Source organism: Perkinsus marinus, assembly GCF_000006405.1.
Source record: "Perkinsus marinus ATCC 50983 genomic scaffold scf_1104296931384, whole genome shotgun sequence".
Taxonomy (NCBI): Eukaryota; Perkinsozoa; order Perkinsida; family Perkinsidae; genus Perkinsus; species Perkinsus marinus.
The window spans coordinates 862,667-880,446 of NW_003215766.1; the positions used below are offsets into that span (position 1 = coordinate 862,667).

Sequence of the window (17,780 nt, forward strand, 5' to 3'; positions counted from 1 at the left end):
TTTTGGAAAGAATGCGGTACGCCACTCATATCCGTAAGTTCAGTACATCTCCAAAACTTGGAGCTAAATTCGCGATACTCCCGAACATGCCGTCAGGCTCAGTGCTACAATACCCTTCTCTATAACGTGACAGTTAGAACGAGGATACGTGCATGTGGCCTTGGATCATCAATCCGTGGGCGATGCGCATTATTAACACAAGCATGATTTGGTACTTTTTATTGTCTTGTATGAGGTTGTTGACTCTATCCTTTCTCATTGTGTGTGAGAAGTTCTACATAATGACTGGTCGGGTTGGCCAAGTCACCTCAGGTCATGTGGCACTGAGTAGCTCATTTCAATTGGCAAAACGCAAAATAGATGCTTCAAATGGAAAGCAGATTAAAATGGCCAACTGTTGTATCATAGAAGGGAGATCTTCAGTCGAGCAAATCATGGTCGACTCCGCGATCGCTCTTCCCTTCTGCTTGGGGCACTTGAGGACGGGCAGGCGGGCCATCAGTGACGGTTAACCGCATGCCAACATTAAGGCTGCTGAGTCGCTGTTTTAGACACGCCATCAATTGCTCGTTTGTGGACTTATCGGCAGACCCCTGCATCGGTAACAACTTGTAAGTGTTGTATTTAGGGGAGTTCTGAGGGAGAGCTACACGAATGCGACATGTTATGCATCTTACCCTATACAAGAAAGATATCCTGTCCGGCTGATCCTCAGCAAAGCTAACTCGCTGTAGCTGCTGCACTCGGTGATTGCTCTTAACCTTCATCGTGGAATCCCCCAGGTCTTCGCAAATGAGCAGCTGGTTGAGCACAAGCACAATGACTCGGTCGACAGGGACCACTGGGTCGAACGGTGCTGCCAGACTGGAGGCGAACTTCTTCGCATTGCTCCACCAGTTCTTGGGTTCAGTAGTCTCAACAGGCTGCGGGGTAGCATTCTTCGTGTCCAGCCTAGACTGGTGTGTTAGCTTCTGGCAATAGAACTTCCGTGCTCCAGCCAGCATCAAGTCATCCTTCCAAGAGATCACATCGCCCTTCTGTAGTCGTTGCAAGCTGCCGACCATCACGCTGGCATCTCGTAAACAGGACTGATAACGTTAATACGAATGGCATAGGAAACGAGAAGAAAGCTGCTACCTGCTCGGAGGATGACTGATTCTTATCCTTCTTGGGAGAGCCCTCGTCCAACAGATCGTCATCGTTCTCATCATCAGAGCTCTCGTCCCCGATCTCGAAGATATTATCGTCTCCATCCTCCGAAAGAACATCCTCTTCGTTCGCTTTCCTCGACGCTGCTGCATTGGCACCCTTCGACTGGGATCTCTACAAGGCAACAACTGCCTCTAAGCTCCCTAGCCTCACAGACGTCACCTGCTGCCCTACTTCCTTGCCACCACCGCTGCTTGAAGAGCCATCACCTGAGTACCACTCAGCAGCTACCAAACTTAAAATACCCCCACCTTGCATGGCCGCGATGATAGCGGCAGTCTCCGCCTTCTTGCGCTCTTCTTCTCGCTTCGCCTCCTCTTGCTGCTTCGCCAGCTTAGCCTGTTGTTCGTGTATGAACTTATCGCTTTTCGCTATCCATCCAGCCATGACGTTCTACACAGTAGGAGGCCACTCGAGATGACACTCAACGTGAGCTGCCTGCTCACCTTGGCCTTATTCATGTTCTCCGTGATAGCGGCTTTGTCCTGTTCTGTAAACACTGCGTTGAAATTCAAACTCTGAATGCAATGATGCCTCGGAGTACATCGCGATGAGCTGATCAATCCCTACAGATGGAGGCGCTCCTGTCGGCTCTGATGCCAGGCCCTGGGACTCTGCCGTGGCCGCGTTGCGTTGACGTGCAGCGGCAGTAGCTGCTGTTGCTTTCTGCTTCTGTGCTGCGGCACCGAGGTCTTTCCAGGCGCTACTCATCTATGAACTTATCAATGAGCGATTGAGGCATCGTCGACTGAGACGTACACTCCGACCGAAAGCATCCCAACCCTTAGCCATATTCTTCTTGGACTCCTCCCAATTCACTTGTAGGCTCTCTAGCGTTTCTGGCTTGAGCAAAGCGCTAGTGGCACTTGATTGAGATGCCGAGCGACGGTTAGGGACTGCCATGGAAAGGGATAAAAGTACAACAGCAACAGGCTGGGTTCGTTACTCGTCTTCGCCGTATAAGGGCTGCAGAAGGCTACCCAGTTGAGGAACTCTTCAGAGTTGTCCAAATCGCACAGTGCCGCTATCAATTCGGGCCAACCTCCTCGTAGTACACTGACGTGCTTGATAGACGCCAAACAGCGCAACATGACGGAAGAGCGGGGGTCGGGGGCAGGCCCTGATCCGAGCTGTGAGGTACTGAGCATCGTGGCCAGGCCCTACCTTCGCCGATGATGATGATGTGCATGTCAGAATAGGCATCTGCTGACAGCTTCCCAAGGAGGGCATCCTTCTCTGGCGTCGTCGAACCATCTAAAGCATCATCATGCCGAGTCAAAGCGTTCGCTCGAGAAATCTCTACTTACCGTAATCAGCATCGCCATCTATTGTGCTGGCGAACTTGCCTCGTAGTCGATGCACTACCACAGGCCGCTCCTTGCGGATGTGCTCTACCTTCGGCTCTGCAGCTTTCTCCGAACTTCCCTTGCTCTCTGCTGCAGCTGTCGTATTATCATCATCGAGCTCGTCCAGCTCCTTCATCCAGTCCTCGGTGGGCTAAGAGGGCGACAAGATGATTCTCGAGGGGACAAGTGAGGTGCTTACCAGAGTAGGGCGTCGCTTGGGCTGGATGGTCCGCTGGATCCAATAAGATTCAACCACAGGCTGGGACTCACAGCGAGCTACACAGTCGCTACCACGGGCATCCAAGAGCAGGAAGTGATGACCGTCAGTGCTGGTTGATGGTGCCCCTGTGTCGTAGATTGGATGACCACTTAAACTGTACCCGAAGAGCCCCTCTAGGGCCTGCCCATCCTCCTTCCCTCGGACGTCCCTTTTAAATTCATCCTGCAATACTGTTGCGACAAGCTTGGCATCGACGATCAGGACAGCCCCGTCGTCACCATCGCAGCTACCGTCCCACTGGGCCACGAATGTCTGTGGAACTCGGAAGGCCTCGGCGCTCCTCAATAGTCTGCCTACATCATCAGCCTCCAGCCCAGCTGTAACGCCGAACTCGGTCACGTAAGCAGCAGCTACTAGAGGGACCGTGGCTGACGACTGCTCTGAGACTATGAGGCTTGCCCAAAGTCGTAGAGCTGCCTTCCACGTCGTGCACGCCGATGCCAGGCCGGTGACAACTAGTTCCTCCATTGCCTCAGTGTTCTCATCGGGTACGTTGAAGTAGCCCATGACGGCTCGAACGAGGCTGATCTTGGGATGACGACATAGGTGATGTGTTATACAACGGATAAGCAGCATGAGGTGCATCGAGGGGTCCTCCTCGATGATGCCCCGACAGGCCTTCACTACAGTGGCCAGGCCAGTGGGGTAGCAACAGTCGTTGTAGCGGCCGCAGTATTCGACGCAAACCTCGAATAGTTGATCGTCACCATGACACTCCTTAGAGAGGACCCCATCCCTGCGGAGCTCAGCGTTGGCCTCTGGGGAAGGCTCGGCCGAGTCCGAGGGAAGGGTGTCGGCAGCGAGGCTCTCACGGATCACTTGAAGTGACCATGCACCTACATCCAGCGATTGAAGCATGTGGTATTCAAAAAGGCTAGAAAAGACTCGATTCTCCCACAGTGGTGAGGAGCTCATTGACCATAACCAGCGGCGAGTCCCCACAACCGAGGGACCTCAAACTGTCGTTTTCCAGCCTCAAACTCAACAAAAACGCACCTCAGAAGTAATTTACAACGAGTGAATTTTGGCGTAGTTTCTGATAAAAAAACATTGAAGTCATCGTGCACTCACTAGAAGCTGCGTCACCCACAGCGAGCCATCTCGAGCATACGCACACCCTACCCCGCAATGGGTGAACCCTGGTGTGAGAAGATTCTTCCGGTGCCCTGGACTGTTCATCCAGCCTTTGACAGTAGTGGCGGCACCATCAGCGACCCCCTTGCTGTACGCCAGGTTCTCACCAGCACTTTGATAAGCAATAGGTAGCTGACGACACCGAGCATCGAAACCATCATGGGAGAAAGGCGCCTCCCCTGAGGCCATCTTTTCCGCATGAGTCCGAGCCACGGCAGCAATCCCATCGTGCCACTGTAGACGAAGGAGCTTGCCGTTCTCATACCTCGCGGAGTTGCAAAGGTCCACAATCTTCCTCCCCAGGTACTCAACGGCTGAGTACCTCTGAGTCAATTCCGCCATAGAACCGGCTGGAGTCGGACCATGAATCATTCGAAGGTAGTCGTCCGCAAAGTGCGTGGCGCCAGAGTCCACCTCTAGGTCCCCGATGCCGTGCACCATACGTTTGCAGTTTTTGTTGGAGTACAGGACCCCAGAGCCCCAGCCGCCTCCTCGACCCTGCTTTTTCAACCGCTCCTCTGTGAGCTTCGCAATGGCTTCTCGAGTGAGTTTTCCACCAGGGGTAAACCGCGAGCCCGAAGGAACGGACGTATTCCCCACTGATGGTAATAATGGCAGCGACTTCATCCCGTCAGAGAAGACATCAGGAGCCACACCGATCCACTCTTGAGGCGAAGATACGACGTTTTCCAGCAGAGTGTGTGCCTCGATGAGATGCTGGTCTGAGGCTTGGTGGTTCCAATGGAGAGTACTGCCGTTTGCATCTTCGACCTCTTCGAAGCCAAGCCGCAGTAGGAGGGGTCCGACTAGGTCGTAGAGGCGGTTGACTTTGGCATTACTCAGCTTCAGAGTGTAGTACTTCGAATTTTGTGGCGCGTGAAGCACGATGTTCCTCACGACAGTAGCCAGCGTTTTACTGGCAAAACTTCTCTGTAAAGGATCTTCAATTCTCATCAATGCGTCCAAAATCTCCACGTCCGTCTGCCACGACTCTGCCTCAACTGGAGGGTCTTCGGAGAGGGTCAAGTCCATAGGAGCCCTAAGGCAGGAGGGAACATGATCTCACATGGCGTTCACGGTCGGCTCACTCGCTTTGGGCAGCACTGGCCCTCTTAATGAGCCTCTGTAGGACTCTCTCAATGTCGACTTCTGCCGTGGTGCTCTCCTCCTGGGCCACAGCCGCTTCCTCTTGGATCGCTGCCTCTGATAGCGTCGAGAACATGAGTTTGAGCTGGGGGAGGTAGGAGTCTATAAAGCTCGACAACAGAAGCTGCGACTCACTAGACGAGCCGGAGGACATCGTTGGGGTCGAAAAACTGGCATGTGCTGGACAGGAAGGGCCACGTTGATTGAAAACGCGAGGTCCTGTAGGTAAGCATCAAATGGTCATTATGAGTGTGGTCACGGAGGAGAGAAACGACGTGGAATGTTGCCATTACTATCACCACATGAGGGACATAATCAGCCAATACAGGATGATGGTACCAGCAAGGATGGTGAGGGAACCAACTCGACCACGACCGAAGGCGCTGGCCAGAGGGGGGCCGAGGTGGGCCTGAGGGAATGATGAGAGATAGAGGGGTGGCACGGCATTAGAAGGCTACGTTGAGGTAGGCAATACTGGCACCAGCGCCGGCCAGGAAGGAGAAGTTGCCGAGGAATAGGCTGGCCATTGTGGCCAACGGCATTGGCGCCAAGGAGTAACTGTTAGGGTCAATGGCTGATGGCCCTCCACCATACTGTACTCACCTGTAAGCAGAGACTAGAGGTATGTACTCGAGAGGCTGGGCATCATCAGGGCCTGGTACAGGGGCTCCTAGGGAGGGGGCATAGTACCTGAGGGGAGGGACGATGGGGATAGACAAGGGAGCTACGGGGGCACCTCGAGCTGGGATCAGTGGCGCCAAAGTATCGCTGGAAGATGATGATGAGGAGTGGTACGCCGGTCATGCCACATATCATTATCATAGACCCAGACATGAAGACCGCTACAGGAGTGGACAGGGACACATTGGTGATCATCGTCACAATAGACATGGCCAGGACCTGACAGGTGAGTAGTCCAATGACCAACCACCTCGAGGCCTACCGAGAGGAGTAGGATGATGCTGGGCCCGACGAGATCAGGGTGCTCCATAAGGGATCGACTAGTGCCACTGCCCATCCCCATCGACACACCCTGTCGTAGCCTGGTAGACACCTATGGCCATAGATGGTCGACAAGGAGTGCACTGCCTCCCTACGGTCTCTGGATCGGCCTTGAAATATTGGCCAATGCCTCGCATGCCTTGGAACCTACCAAGAACCCCTACTGCCCCACCGATCAAACTCTGAAAGGTGTTGGAGGCGAAGGATGGAGGACCGAACCTGGCTCCGATCTGGACAGGCCCGACGACAAGGGCTGCTGGCTATTCTCACCGACTCGTGCCAGCATTGCTGACCACGCTCCTAGGATTGCCAATTTCAAACTGCTCTACGGCCCGACCCATTGCATCTGCCACTCAGACAGTCCAATCTCGCAGGAGGCGATGGCGGTCTCTACCACTTCTAGGTTGTGCCTGTTGTTGTTGCTTCTGCTGCGGTGTGCCAGAGAGGTTCACCGTGGCGGTAGTAGTCGGCCTATCGTTCAGTCGCATGTCCGCCGACGCATCGTCTCGAGCACTAGCAGTCGAATCGGGAGTCCCTGACGATCCACACAACATGCACCACAGCAAAGGAGAAGCCTATCTGAGGTTATTGATTGAAATTCACAAGAGGCTCCCAGCGGCGTACTCACCACTGGACTTCTCCCCGTCAGACTGGAAAAGGTCACCCATCTGGGGCTCGCCCTCGGTGGGCCTCTCCCACTGTGTGATGCCTCTAGCAGCGCAGTGATAGTATCTGCTCTCAGCAATGCTGGTCGGGGCCATCGCCATGGTCCTACGGCTTCCCCTCTGGAGTGTGGTATTCCTTCCATCCAGATGGTAGCGAGTTACCCTGGGGCATCACAAGGACACTACTGCTCCAAAACTGATAGAAAAACCGCATAATACAATATCGCCCTCAATTCCTCCCAACCCAACAACCACAGCAGTGCTTCAAAAAATTCACCTGCAATGTTGCAAGGAAACATTTAAGGCTACAGAATCGCGGAGTACACGCATGGTCAGCGAATAGCAATTGGGGCTAGGCTCTTGATTAGAACGAACAGGAGCAGCACTATGATGACTATTGTCAGGACGTAGCACACGTACCAATACCTGGGAGGCGTACCCCACAGTAAGTGCCGCGCAACACTACTACATGTTCTTCCGAACTCTCTCACTAGCTATGGCTAACTCACGATTAGCCTGCCCTGTCCGATGAGCAGCCTGGCCCATATTGGTCTCTATATTGTCTATTACCTATAGCGCTCACTGTACCATAGAAAAAGAGGAGATGTAAGGACCTGTCCTTGCTCCGATACGTGCCAAGCAACCTCTTGGAAAAGGCCCCTGATAGCTACTATGTCCGAGTGTATGTTCCTAATACCCTCCTCTCGCTCACGGATGATGTCCTCCTACAGCACCATTACACTATTGATAAATGACAACCTACTTGGAGGTCCAACTCAGCCATACTCAGCAATAGGGCATCTGTCGGGTCCTCTACGGGTTGGCTGTGGTCGGCCATGGGTTCGACCATCCCAGTGTAAGAGGTGGAGGCATAGGACGCTGAGACGGTCAGCAAAGATACACCCCGCTAAACGAAGTAGGGACATACGGTATTTCTGCGAGTTCGCTCGGATGCCCTCATCAATCTCGTCCGCCCTGACCCGCTCCTTCTCCAGCGTCCGCTCCTCCGACACGAGGAACGAGGAGAGTAGCTGGTCAAGTGATGACAAGAGGGAGCCTATGGGAAGGTATAGGAAATGCCCAAGAAGAAAAATAATTCTACCGAGACTGTCTCTTAGTCTCTGCTCCTCTAGTTGCTCCGCAGCCTCCCCATCAGCTAGCTGCCTCATCCTGTCCAGCATCTGCCGTACTGCTATTCCGGAACGGCGCACCTTTAGAGTGTGTGCACTAGCATTCCGTCACAGTATAGGAACCTTATTGATGCTAGCATGGATGCGCTTCTCCTCCTCTTTGGGGGATGCTGATGAGGCCGTTACCATCCGCCGGGCCTAGGACCGGAGACAATACCCCAGGGGGCAGTAAGGGGTAGTACCTTGCCAACCTCCCTGTGCATATCCTGGAGTTCACCATTGACCGCATCCCGCAAAGTATCAAAGGAAGCGATACTACTCACGCCAGAATCCTCCTCACCTACGCGGCCATGAGCTCAACTCCACAGAACACCCCCACCCTTATCGTATTCCTCAGCTATTGGATACCCTCCCAAAAGAGGCAGATCAGCATCGCTCCGCCGGTCCCGTCGACCCGGGGGCGTCTGAGCGGCCATGGGCCCTCGATGCGTGTGAGAGAGTGATTGCGAAGTAGATGCCGACATAGGGCAACCTACACTGGCCCAGTACAGCTGACAGGGGGTAGTAACACAACAGATGATCGGGATGAGCGTGAGACGTAGGAACCGAAACGGCTGTACAGTGGTAAGGAGAGAGTACTCATTTCCGCTTCCCCTTGGTATGCTTGAAGTTGCCTCGATTGGGGTTTCGGCGACCATAACCTGCCTCCACCCTCGGAGCGCTGGAGGAGTCCTGAAACGTAAGAGTACTATAAAGCAGCATCGGTGAGAAGGACCTACTCCCAGCAAGGCATTGCCCCTAGAGTTGGTACTCCTAGCGCACCAGCCCATAAGGGGATCAGCCTGATAGAGGGAGTCCGAGGCAAAGGGGTTATGCAGCTGTCGCTCCTTCTCGAACCTAAGTCAGAGAACGTGCCCAAGGAGGGACCTTGAGTCATGACGCTCACTGGTTGCATTTGCGTCGATACTCCTTGTCTCGGCCGGACATGAGGAGCTCATCCTCCGCAAGGATCAGAGGGTTGCTCTGGCGGCCTCCACGATTCTTCGGGATAGACCAACTAGGAGGAGGCGGTGAGACGACGTGCTCTAGGAAGTATTGGCTCACATCGATCCTTTGTTCCTCTTTGACGTCATCTTCTCCCATCTACGACTCCTAGTTACTGTTAGCTCTCGTGTTTCCGAGTCAACATAGACAGGCACTCGATACACCGTGTCGTTACCACACTTACTGCAGAAAACCTGTCAGTGGGGGCATGTGTAGCGAGTAGTAACAGGAAGTACTCCTACTACTACTACTACTACTACCTTGGAGGTATCTCTAGTAACAGTATGGCATGCAGTACAAAGTAGAGCCCATAGCTTTACTGAACGGATCATGAATCCACCGAAGGACAGGACCTAGTAAGACTGAGCAGTAGCAACGAAGTGTCTCCTTTCCTCACATCGACGCCCATCTGCATCATAACGTTCTGCACACTGTAATCAGCCGACATGATAGAGACCTCCGATATGGTCTCCTCCTCGCCATCCTTAGTGGCCGACTCATGGTTGTCACGAGCGTACCTTAAGAACCAACCATACCAAGGAAGATGGCACCATTTTACTTCTTGAAATTGGTAGCCGTGATCCATCCCCCTTCCTCCTCCTCCTCCTCATCATCGTCATTAGCCTCATCTTTCTGCACATCACCCTCGACCGACGCTTCAGTGACAGGAGCTGCGGTACCTAACAGTAGAGAACGTCCCGGCGTTCCCCTTCAGATGTTCATAGCTTACTCTCTGTGGTATCCAGCATGGTGTTGCCTCTAGACTTTTCCTGTTCTCCCTCAGGACGCCAGCTGAACGCCTTCCGCCCCTTGTCACCTGAGACTAATACTACAGCCAATCCGTCGCCCATCAACAGCGGCCAACATATCATACTATACTATACATACGCGATACGGTCCCGAGGAGCTCCACTAGCCTCCCTTCCCTATTACCACCATCCTCGAACCTCGCCATGGACGGGGCCTTACAGAGCTCCTTATCACAACCGCTCTCTCCATACAGCATCACAGCCAGGGCCATGACCTCCATATCGTTGACAGAGAGGAATCCAAAGTCGCCCGTCTTCCTAGCAAAGTCTTGGACGCTCTTCATGGACTCTGTGTCCGGACTTCGGACCTTGAGCTGGGCTGGCAAGTTGGCCAGATGCTGACGGGCCTGTCTGTCACGGATCTCCCCCAGGATCCGCGGGGTAGTGTAGAGCTCTTTAGCGAAGTTGTCAGCTCGCTGTAGTTTGATGATAGCACCAGCATCCAGCACTAACTTCTTCGCACGATGCGCGAAATGAACCTCGTCCTTAGGAGGCTCAGCCGTCGGTGTGGCCACCTCTGGTGCTTGAGTAGACGGTTCAGCCATAGTACAACTGTAGCGGCAAATCCGAGAGCCTCCTATTGTAGTACTCCGAGACTCAAAACGCAAAGATCGATGAATGGCTGAGAACAACGGCCGCATACTGTGCACTGACATGCCTAAGACGCCCTGAAGAGAGTACCCCAGAGGATATCGAGGTCCCTGAGTACAGCATTCGATCGATAAAGCTCTCGGGAGACACTGGTATATAGCGAGTCGGTGTCACACCTGTCCATGGCCTCATCATCCTCCATAGATGGATTGAGCCCAGCCTTGTCGACACCCTCCTTACGATCACTACAAGAGCCACAACGAGTACTATGTATCAAACAATATGGTGGGTAAGCTCGAGAACGAGCTCCGTAGGTGAAAGTATGACCTCAGAAGACGTGCCCTCTCACGCTCGTAGTTTTTCCGAGCCTCCTTCAGTACATCCACATCGACCATGCCTTTAACCGTTGAGTACCACGATCGATCCGACTCTAGCAACCTCTCGAACTCGGCGAGTAAATCTTATAAAAAAGTCGAATGACCTCCAGAAGCCCCACAGTTACCCTTGGATGTCTCTATCATGACAAAGCTGCCCTTTTCCTTCCGGCGCGCCCTACAATGAGTAGCGTATCACCAGGGAAGGGAACTCTGCACTACACAGGGAGCTGGTTTAGGAAGGTAACGTAGGCATTCCATGATCGTGCTTCCATACTCTCCAGCTCGGCATCGTCGATCACAGACAAACCTACAGGCAGCAGAAAGGCCACTATTCGTCAGCGCGCTCCAACACGTGCACTCAACATGCCTAGTGGCCTTCCAGGCTCCGGGAAAATAATCAGAATTGCAGGCCGCAGGGAAAAACGGCAAGTCCTACCAGTTGCTAGACGGCCTTTGATCATTTCATCATATCCCTGCATCACGACTTCATCGAACTGCTCAGAAGAAGAGATCCAACAGAGGATATAAGGCAAACGATAACAGCCGAACTCGATGGATTGCTGCAACACTGGTCGTGGAGGACCTCTGAGTTCGCTTCGATGGCTTCTAGTCGATATCTCTCCAGGCCTCGGCTAAGGACGCTACTATGTGGCCTCTCCGGTCTCCAACTGGACCTCAAGATACGCCAACTTCCTTGGATACGTTGAGCTGCACGATTCTGGCCAAGAATACTCCAACTTCCACACAGTCCTATCCAGTTACTACCCTCTTTATATCTCTAGCCAGGGCCTTAGCCTGGGCAAGCAAAGCCCTGCCACGCCACCAGGTTTGAACCCTGTGGTAGAGGGTAAGACTCAGCGACGCCGAGCCCGGCCTACTTCAGGGCAGCTCTACACTCTACCTGCTCCTGGTGCATCCATACCTATACCGATGCTGGGAGGGAGTTTGAGGAAAGACGGGATGAATATACTTGCCGAGCACCGGAAGGCTCTTGTAAGAGTTGGGTCATGGTGGCTAAGTCATGACGCCTAGCAGCCAGCTGGTTGCTCAGTCGCGTGTGGTATTCAACGTATCTTCGAGTAAGATACCCGAGAGAGACACGAAGATACCACCTGTGTTGGGCCTTGATCCTCTTCAGTAAGGCTCTTAGCCTCCTACGCCGCAGCCAGCTCCGGACGCGTCTATAGTGAGCAGTTGTAGACATCAGAAGCTGCCCATGTGAGTACTTTTGAATCATACTCGCAGCAGCTGTCGTATCCTCATGGTACGCCTCGTTGGAAGAATCCATTACCAACGAATAGGTAGGGAAAAATAAATTCGTGGATTTGGTATAGGACTTCTACCACAAGCACACAGTAGATGGACACTTGCATTCTTGATCTCACTTGCTACTCCTCAGCGTATTTTTCGATGATGGCGTTGAGGGAACAAATCGATCACGATGCCCTCTATCAACGCATGGTTGAGCCCGTACGCTTCTTCTCGGTCTCCGCTCGCGTGTTTCACGTCAATAGGTGCCTGTTCACTGAACGTCTTACCTTGCCGTATATATGTTGCTATAGTAGTTCGGTATGGCTGGTGCTGCTGCTGGTCATCGTCTCGCCTCTTGCACTGTCTCGTATGTCTTGGCCATCTAGGGGGGTTCGGGGTTATAGTGTATTCTGCTGGTAGAAGGGCTTTCTTCCTTTTGGGTCTGCATGGATTGATGGACCCCACAGCATCAGCAGCTGACAACCCCGTAATGGGGAAAGGGCCGGCGCCTGACGCCACTTCTGAGGACCCGCCACTATCGGTCCCAGCTGGGGAACGCGTGCTCTACACAAGGGTATTCTTTCGGTAGGTGGTCTTAGCCGTACTAGGTCGTTTCCATAATCGTCCTGACCTCTTAGGTGTGTAGTACCACAGGAGTACGCCACTAAGTTGAAGGAGGATAACGGCAAAGTAGAATGCTTGTCAGCTGACGAGGGCAATAGTGGTGGCGTTAGGTGGTCGTGGTTGGGGACTGTGCATCCTTGGGTCACTGGGACCATCGGCAAGGGGTCGAGCTGTTCACCCAGGAGGACATGTTCCCATGCTTTTACACCGTGGAACCTGTGAAGTTCCAAACTAAGTAGTGATGGTATCTGGTCCCTCTTCTGCTATGGCAATGTGCCTTCCTACTATTGCCTTGCTCCTTAGAGTCCGCGTATCTTATCAATACGCTTTAGTGAGCCAGGATGGCAACCTGTTCGCCTATATTGATAAGGACAAGCGAAGTATGATACCAACAGGAGGGGAAATGACTGTGAGTACTTGGGGTCTTGGCTACTTAGTAGAGCCCTCCCATCAACAGGTCGAGGACGACTTTGGCATGTATCGGAATGCCCTGCACCCTGAGGATGTCTCTTCTCTTTTTGACGATCGGTCGAGTGTCGAGGCGTCTAGTCAGATCTCACAGACGCCTGAGACGAATGCCCACATTGTAAGTATAGGGCGGCTAGTTGCATCAGCAGACGGTGTGTGGTAGCTCTTCGAGCAACGGATGGCGGCAATTCGCTCTTTGGAATCCTTCCCGCCTCTAGAGAGCAACAATGGTGTGCTCATGGTCAGCTTTGAGCTACCTGTGAAAGTTGAAAAAGTGAATGGTAAGTAGTCGACAGGTTAGGTTCTGTTATTCTATGCGCGTTGGTGTAGGTGAATGGGTAGCTAGAGTGTCGGAGTCGGGTAATGTGATGCCCTCAATGTACCAACTGCGACATCAATACCCGGTTAGAGTCATGTTTGTTGGCTGGCCAGGAGTTCATGTGAAGGACTATACGGAGCAAAGAGAGGTGGGCGATCTGACGTTATTTTATGGTTTTTCTATCAGAAATGACATCCTTGTTAGATCCGCGAATTGCTCTTGGATTATGACTGCATACCTGTTTTCCTCGCTGAAGATCTATACCACAACTTCGTCAACTTCTGCGATAGGTGCTCAACCTTTTCGAGTGTTGAGGCATCCTACTTGCTTGACAGGTTTCTCTGGCCCATCTTCCACAGTGTCGTCATGTCCTTCGTTTACGATGATAATCCACGTCCCTTTGACCTACAGCAATGGGCAGCCTACCAAACAGTGAACCAGAAGTTCTCAGAGGTACTCGGGCGCAGCCTGGGGGTAGCTGTAATGGCCGTACTCAGGTGGTGTGGACATCATGTCGAGAGGATCAGGACATGGTATGGATCCATGATATATATCTACTACTCATGCCGATGTACGCGTAGTGTCTCTTGCATTCATCTTTGGAAGTTTTGGGCTCAGGCTGGTTGGCAGGAAGCTGCGCACAGCTAATGTTGGCTTGTTCCTCCATACCCCGTTCCCGAGCTCGGACTTGTATAAGTGTCTACCTGTGCGAGAAGAGCTCCTTAAAGGGATGCTCTGTGCGGACTTGGTGGGCTTCCAGTTCTTTGAATATGAGAGGTAGGTGAAGGCCTGCTGGGGTGCTCCATCAGGGATCCATGTCAGACACTTCCTGACCTGTTGCAAAAGGATACTTGGACTAGATTATCATTTCAAAAAGGGAGGATTCGTCTCAGTAGAGTAGGTATCGCTGTGGCGGTAGGAATGTTGATGACTTTGGTGGTGTAGCTATTTGGGAAGGGAGGTTGCCTTACGAGTTGGTCATGCTTGTATTCACTATGATTACACAATGCAGAAGATGCAGGATCCTTTAGTATGAGCGTTGTACGAGGTCGCGTTCGCAATAATGGAGTATTAGGTCATAGAGAGAGCTCGAGCCCTTCGAACCCACTACGGCGATAACGTTATAGTCTATGCTTCTGTTGACCGGTGGGCTACACTAGGGGTCGCTCATATCCTGTGTATTTGTTTCTGGGCTCAGGTGTGATCGACTTTCTGGAATTGGTTTGAAGTTCCGTGCGTGGCGGTTGTTTCTGGAGCAGCATCCTAATGTAGTAGGAAGGGCCGTGCTTCGACAACATGCCTATGTGCCGAAAACTCACTCGACTAAGCTGGCATATAAATTGTAAGGATTACCTTATGAGGCGACTTCGTGATATGGTTCTTAGGGCCTGCGAATTGACCGATATTGCAGCCTCGATTAATAAACAGTTCGGAAGTGAAGGTAGTCTGCTAGGCTCAAGGGAGGCAACCCTATACTTTCTCTCCTAGTTATCCATTTCGAATCGGGACCACTAAGTGTTGTTGATCGGATGGCATTATTGCGCGTTGCGGACGTCCTGCTGGATACGAGCGTGAAGTCGGGTCTCAATTTGGGTAAGTCTGCCTCGGTCCTTGGAGGCATGGGAGGACGCATGTCAGTCCCTTTTGAATATTATGTGGCCCGTGCTGCCTTACCACCGACTAGCCCGACTAACCTTAGAGGAGCAGTCATGTGCAGCGAGTTCTCGGGGTGTTCTCGAGTGCTTATTGGCAGTCTTAGTGTGAACCCGTGGAACACAGACAAGCTTGTCCTAGCTATTCAGGATGCAAAGCACATGCTGGTGAGGACGTAGATGATACCTCCTTAATGCGGCATTGGTTTCTATAGGGTACCCCTGAGCTTGCCGAGCGGCTTTACCGTGATACGGCCTACGTTTCGAGTCACTCCCTGCTTTCTTGGGCGGAAGATTTCCTGTGTGATCTCCGCAGGGCAAGAAAGAAGGCTGAGATGATGTATATCACTTATGGATTCGGGGCCAACTTCAGGTGGGTCGACTAGGGGCCGTCTATGCACTGAGGTTGGTGCTGCAGGTTGATGGGACTGTCTGAGGACTTCCAAAGGTTGGAACATGAGGAGATCCTCGCCGCGTATAAGAGGGCCAAGTTCAGAGTACTCTTCCTCGACAACGAAGGTAGTTGCCTCATTTGTGGTGTGTTCGGCTGAGTCGTGATTCCAATCAGGGACATTGTGCTCGACGTCTTATATCCCTCGAAATGCGTATGGCTCCCCTAGGGCTTCTTCGGGACAGTTCCCTAGCTCGTCCAGTGAAGGGGAGCTGACCAATCTACATATGCATGGTAGTCCACCGAGTGAGACGGTCCTGCAAATGCTGAGGTAAGGGGGTCCCTGTTTACTCTCCATTATGTTCTTGGTCAGAGTGATGTGTCGGGACCCTCGTAATGTGGTAGTGATCTTGAGTGGTCGCAGTCCGGACCACCTTGAGAAGTGGTTCAGCAGTGTCGACCACATTGGTAGGCGCACAGCACCAACCTTGGCAGCTGTATTAGTGTCATGATCTAGGCCTGGCAGCTGAGCATGGGTACTATTACCAAGTACCTGCCCTCAACGGTCCTGATCATCAACAGGGTGTTTCCTCGTCCCGTCGGCATTGGGAGTGCCTTCTCAGTAGGTCTGCGGTATCGGACACCATACCTGCAGTTTTTGTTTTATAGGTGATAGTTATGCTTCTGAAAGGGACGACACGTCGTGGAAGGCCATCGCTATGGAGCTGATGAAGCAGTAAGGGTAGTTCGCGGAGGTAGGGGAAGTGATGAACTTGTGTTAGGTATGTAGCCCGGACACAGGGATCGTATATCGAGTATAAGGGGTCGGCATTGGTGTGGCAGTATGGGGATGCTGATCCTGACTTCGGGCAGTGGCAAGCGAAGGAGCTGGCCAACAGCTTGGAAGAACTCCTCGACACGTGAGTATCTCAATGATACTTTGTTTAGTGTCTCCGATCTAGGTATAATGTGGAGGTGGTATGTGGCAAGGGCTTTGTAGAGATAAAGTTGAAGGGTGTCAATAAGGGTGTGGCGGCACAGATCATACTCCAGAAGCTCTCGAGCATTCGTGGTCAACCGGACTTTGTAAGGAATTATAGCTACACGCCCTGTGGAGGTCATGGGCCGCCTCCTAGGTGCTTGCAATGGGAGATGACCAGTCTGATGAGCTAATGTTCGAGAAGTTGAAGAACCTTTACGAGCCCAAGTCGTCTCCCATCCCTGTACATGTTGAGAGTAGGCCAGGTCTCATCGTGTTGGTCATCACCCTAGGGTTCTCACATGGCAGGCCCTAAGCATCGCCCACCGTCACCGGCCGGCTCTGCTGGTAATACAAGCTCAATTGAACGGCCTAAGCGAACGCTCGGGTTGAACTCTGGCAGTATTCATCGTGATCTCAACCAGTTGGGTACTGGTGTGCGGAGGTAATACCATCGTCTGAGTGGAGACAGTCATATATATAGCTGTTCGTTAGGCCGCCCTTCAGTACGACACCGTCATCGAAGGGTGCTCAAGCGGCGACATGGAAGGAAGATGGTGGTAACCTAGGGCTGCTGGCATCACATGGCACCAGCACTCGACGACCACAAGGCGAGGCATCGACTCAGCATGCCAAGAGCATCACTGAGGTCTTCACTGTCTCCGTTGGAAAGAAGCCTAGTCATGCTAAGTAGGCCGGTTTTGTTGCTTGTTTCGGACTGTTATACCCGTCTTCTATGGTAGATGGTTCGTAGCTGACCCGCACGAGGTCTCTGACGTGCTGGCTTCTTTAGCAACTGCATCGTCCTCGGCAGCTTGTGCAGGGTGATGCTACTCTCGTGGTCAATCCTGTGTATGGTCTGTCGTTGTAGGTATGAGGTTCTAAGTTCGAATACTTGCCCAGCCTGGGGACGCCAGTTGAATACGTGCTCAGTTGGGCGAGCTGCTGGGGCTCTGGCCGGACCTGCTTATGGTCAGCAATACGAGGGGAATCCGGACAGCTACATGTTCTCATACGATGAGAATCTTGAGGAGCAGGAGCTTCTTATGACTCATGGTGATTCTGGAGAGGAAAGTGGCGAGGATGACGAGATGGCGGAACTCCGTCAGTATCTATATTAATCGCGGCTCGCCTTCTTCGTCACTATTCGGAAGCTTTTACGAAAGCAGGCGACGGTATCAGAGTGCGCGTGCTTGTTCATGGTCATTTTTCTCAACTGGTTTTGTTATACTATTACTATGATTACCATATGTACCACTCTACCCCCTCATCCCTCTGTCGCCTCACTAGATTGTCGTTGCTGATACACAGCCCGACACATCCCCTATTATAGCGACGTATTTGAGAGCATCCCTTTCAGTGT

At 52.5% G+C, this 17,780-nt stretch overlaps 6 protein-coding genes across 6 annotated transcripts; 1 reads left to right on the top strand and 5 right to left on the bottom strand.

Annotated features, from left to right (window-relative positions):
- Positions 1-395: 395 nt before the first annotated feature.
- Pmar_PMAR005420 (hypothetical protein) lies at positions 396-3,693 on the bottom strand (the record flags this gene model as incomplete). Its single annotated transcript, XM_002786635.1, has 12 exons — positions 396-635; positions 678-1,088; positions 1,138-1,323; positions 1,372-1,418; positions 1,461-1,602; positions 1,656-1,727; positions 1,780-1,920; positions 1,969-2,105; positions 2,156-2,329; positions 2,374-2,463; positions 2,517-2,706; positions 2,755-3,693. The coding sequence occupies 12 exons, from the start codon at positions 3,691-3,693 to the stop codon at positions 420-422; spliced, it is 2,745 nt and encodes a 914-aa protein (XP_002786681.1). The 3' UTR covers positions 396-419.
- Positions 3,694-3,860: 167 nt separating this feature from the next.
- Positions 3,861-5,266, bottom strand: Pmar_PMAR005421 (hypothetical protein). The gene is made up of 2 exons (XM_002786636.1): positions 5,058-5,266; positions 3,861-5,008 (listed from the first exon to the last, which is right to left on the bottom strand). The coding sequence occupies exons 1-2, from the start codon at positions 5,189-5,191 to the stop codon at positions 3,892-3,894; spliced, it is 1,251 nt and encodes a 416-aa protein (XP_002786682.1). The 5' UTR covers positions 5,192-5,266; the 3' UTR covers positions 3,861-3,891.
- Positions 5,267-5,410: 144 nt separating this feature from the next.
- Positions 5,411-8,388, bottom strand: Pmar_PMAR005422 (hypothetical protein; the record flags this gene model as incomplete). Its single annotated transcript, XM_002786637.1, has 16 exons — positions 5,411-5,524; positions 5,574-5,673; positions 5,719-5,805; positions 5,852-6,015; positions 6,059-6,169; positions 6,213-6,336; positions 6,388-6,463; positions 6,512-6,652; positions 6,746-6,849; positions 7,252-7,352; positions 7,397-7,507; positions 7,546-7,661; positions 7,711-7,839; positions 7,885-7,993; positions 8,155-8,252; positions 8,292-8,388. The coding sequence occupies 16 exons, from the start codon at positions 8,386-8,388 to the stop codon at positions 5,411-5,413; spliced, it is 1,782 nt and encodes a 593-aa protein (XP_002786683.1).
- Positions 8,389-8,551: 163 nt separating this feature from the next.
- On the bottom strand, positions 8,552-10,319 carry Pmar_PMAR005423 (RNA-binding protein NOB1, putative; the record flags this gene model as incomplete). The annotated part of the gene is made up of 9 exons (XM_002786638.1): positions 9,890-10,319; positions 9,687-9,773; positions 9,516-9,636; positions 9,354-9,474; positions 9,217-9,309; positions 9,017-9,150; positions 8,859-8,969; positions 8,692-8,809; positions 8,552-8,644 (listed from the first exon to the last, which is right to left on the bottom strand). Exons 1-9 carry the CDS (start codon positions 10,308-10,310, stop codon positions 8,552-8,554), a joined length of 1,299 nt encoding a protein of 432 aa, XP_002786684.1. The 5' UTR covers positions 10,311-10,319.
- Positions 10,320-10,423: 104 nt separating this feature from the next.
- On the bottom strand, positions 10,424-10,751 carry Pmar_PMAR005424 (hypothetical protein; the record flags this gene model as incomplete). Its single annotated transcript, XM_002786639.1, has 3 exons — positions 10,424-10,466; positions 10,533-10,601; positions 10,684-10,751. 3 exons carry the CDS (start codon positions 10,749-10,751, stop codon positions 10,424-10,426), a joined length of 180 nt encoding a protein of 59 aa, XP_002786685.1.
- A 1,553-nt stretch (positions 10,752-12,304) lies between these two features.
- Positions 12,305-17,538, top strand: Pmar_PMAR005425 (trehalose-6-phosphate synthase, putative; the record flags this gene model as incomplete). Its single annotated transcript, XM_002786640.1, has 32 exons — positions 12,305-12,351; positions 12,405-12,569; positions 12,623-12,674; positions 12,719-12,843; positions 12,912-13,017; positions 13,066-13,194; positions 13,240-13,357; positions 13,407-13,543; positions 13,600-13,685; positions 13,731-13,848; positions 13,893-13,966; positions 14,014-14,172; positions 14,218-14,292; positions 14,341-14,425; positions 14,471-14,541; positions 14,594-14,737; positions 14,781-14,836; positions 14,884-14,988; positions 15,034-15,215; positions 15,263-15,420; positions 15,466-15,588; positions 15,668-15,769; positions 15,812-15,906; positions 15,956-16,060; positions 16,108-16,174; positions 16,221-16,358; positions 16,401-16,524; positions 16,575-16,674; positions 16,727-16,862; positions 16,913-17,107; positions 17,161-17,241; positions 17,289-17,538. 32 exons carry the CDS (start codon positions 12,305-12,307, stop codon positions 17,536-17,538), a joined length of 3,708 nt encoding a protein of 1,235 aa, XP_002786686.1.
- Between the last annotated feature and the right edge of the window lie 242 nt (positions 17,539-17,780).

What these genes read in the sequence shown, in the direction of transcription:
- Pmar_PMAR005421 (XM_002786636.1), bottom strand. Translation starts at nt 5,191, where the DNA reads ATGTTCTCGACGCTATCAGAGGCAGCGATCCAAGAGGAAGCGGCTGTG. An exon ending in GCCAGTGCTGCCCAAAGCGA is followed by an intron (nt 5,009 to 5,057) that starts GTGAGCCGACCG and finishes CTCCTGCCTTAG; the next exon opens with GGCTCCTATGGACTTGACCC.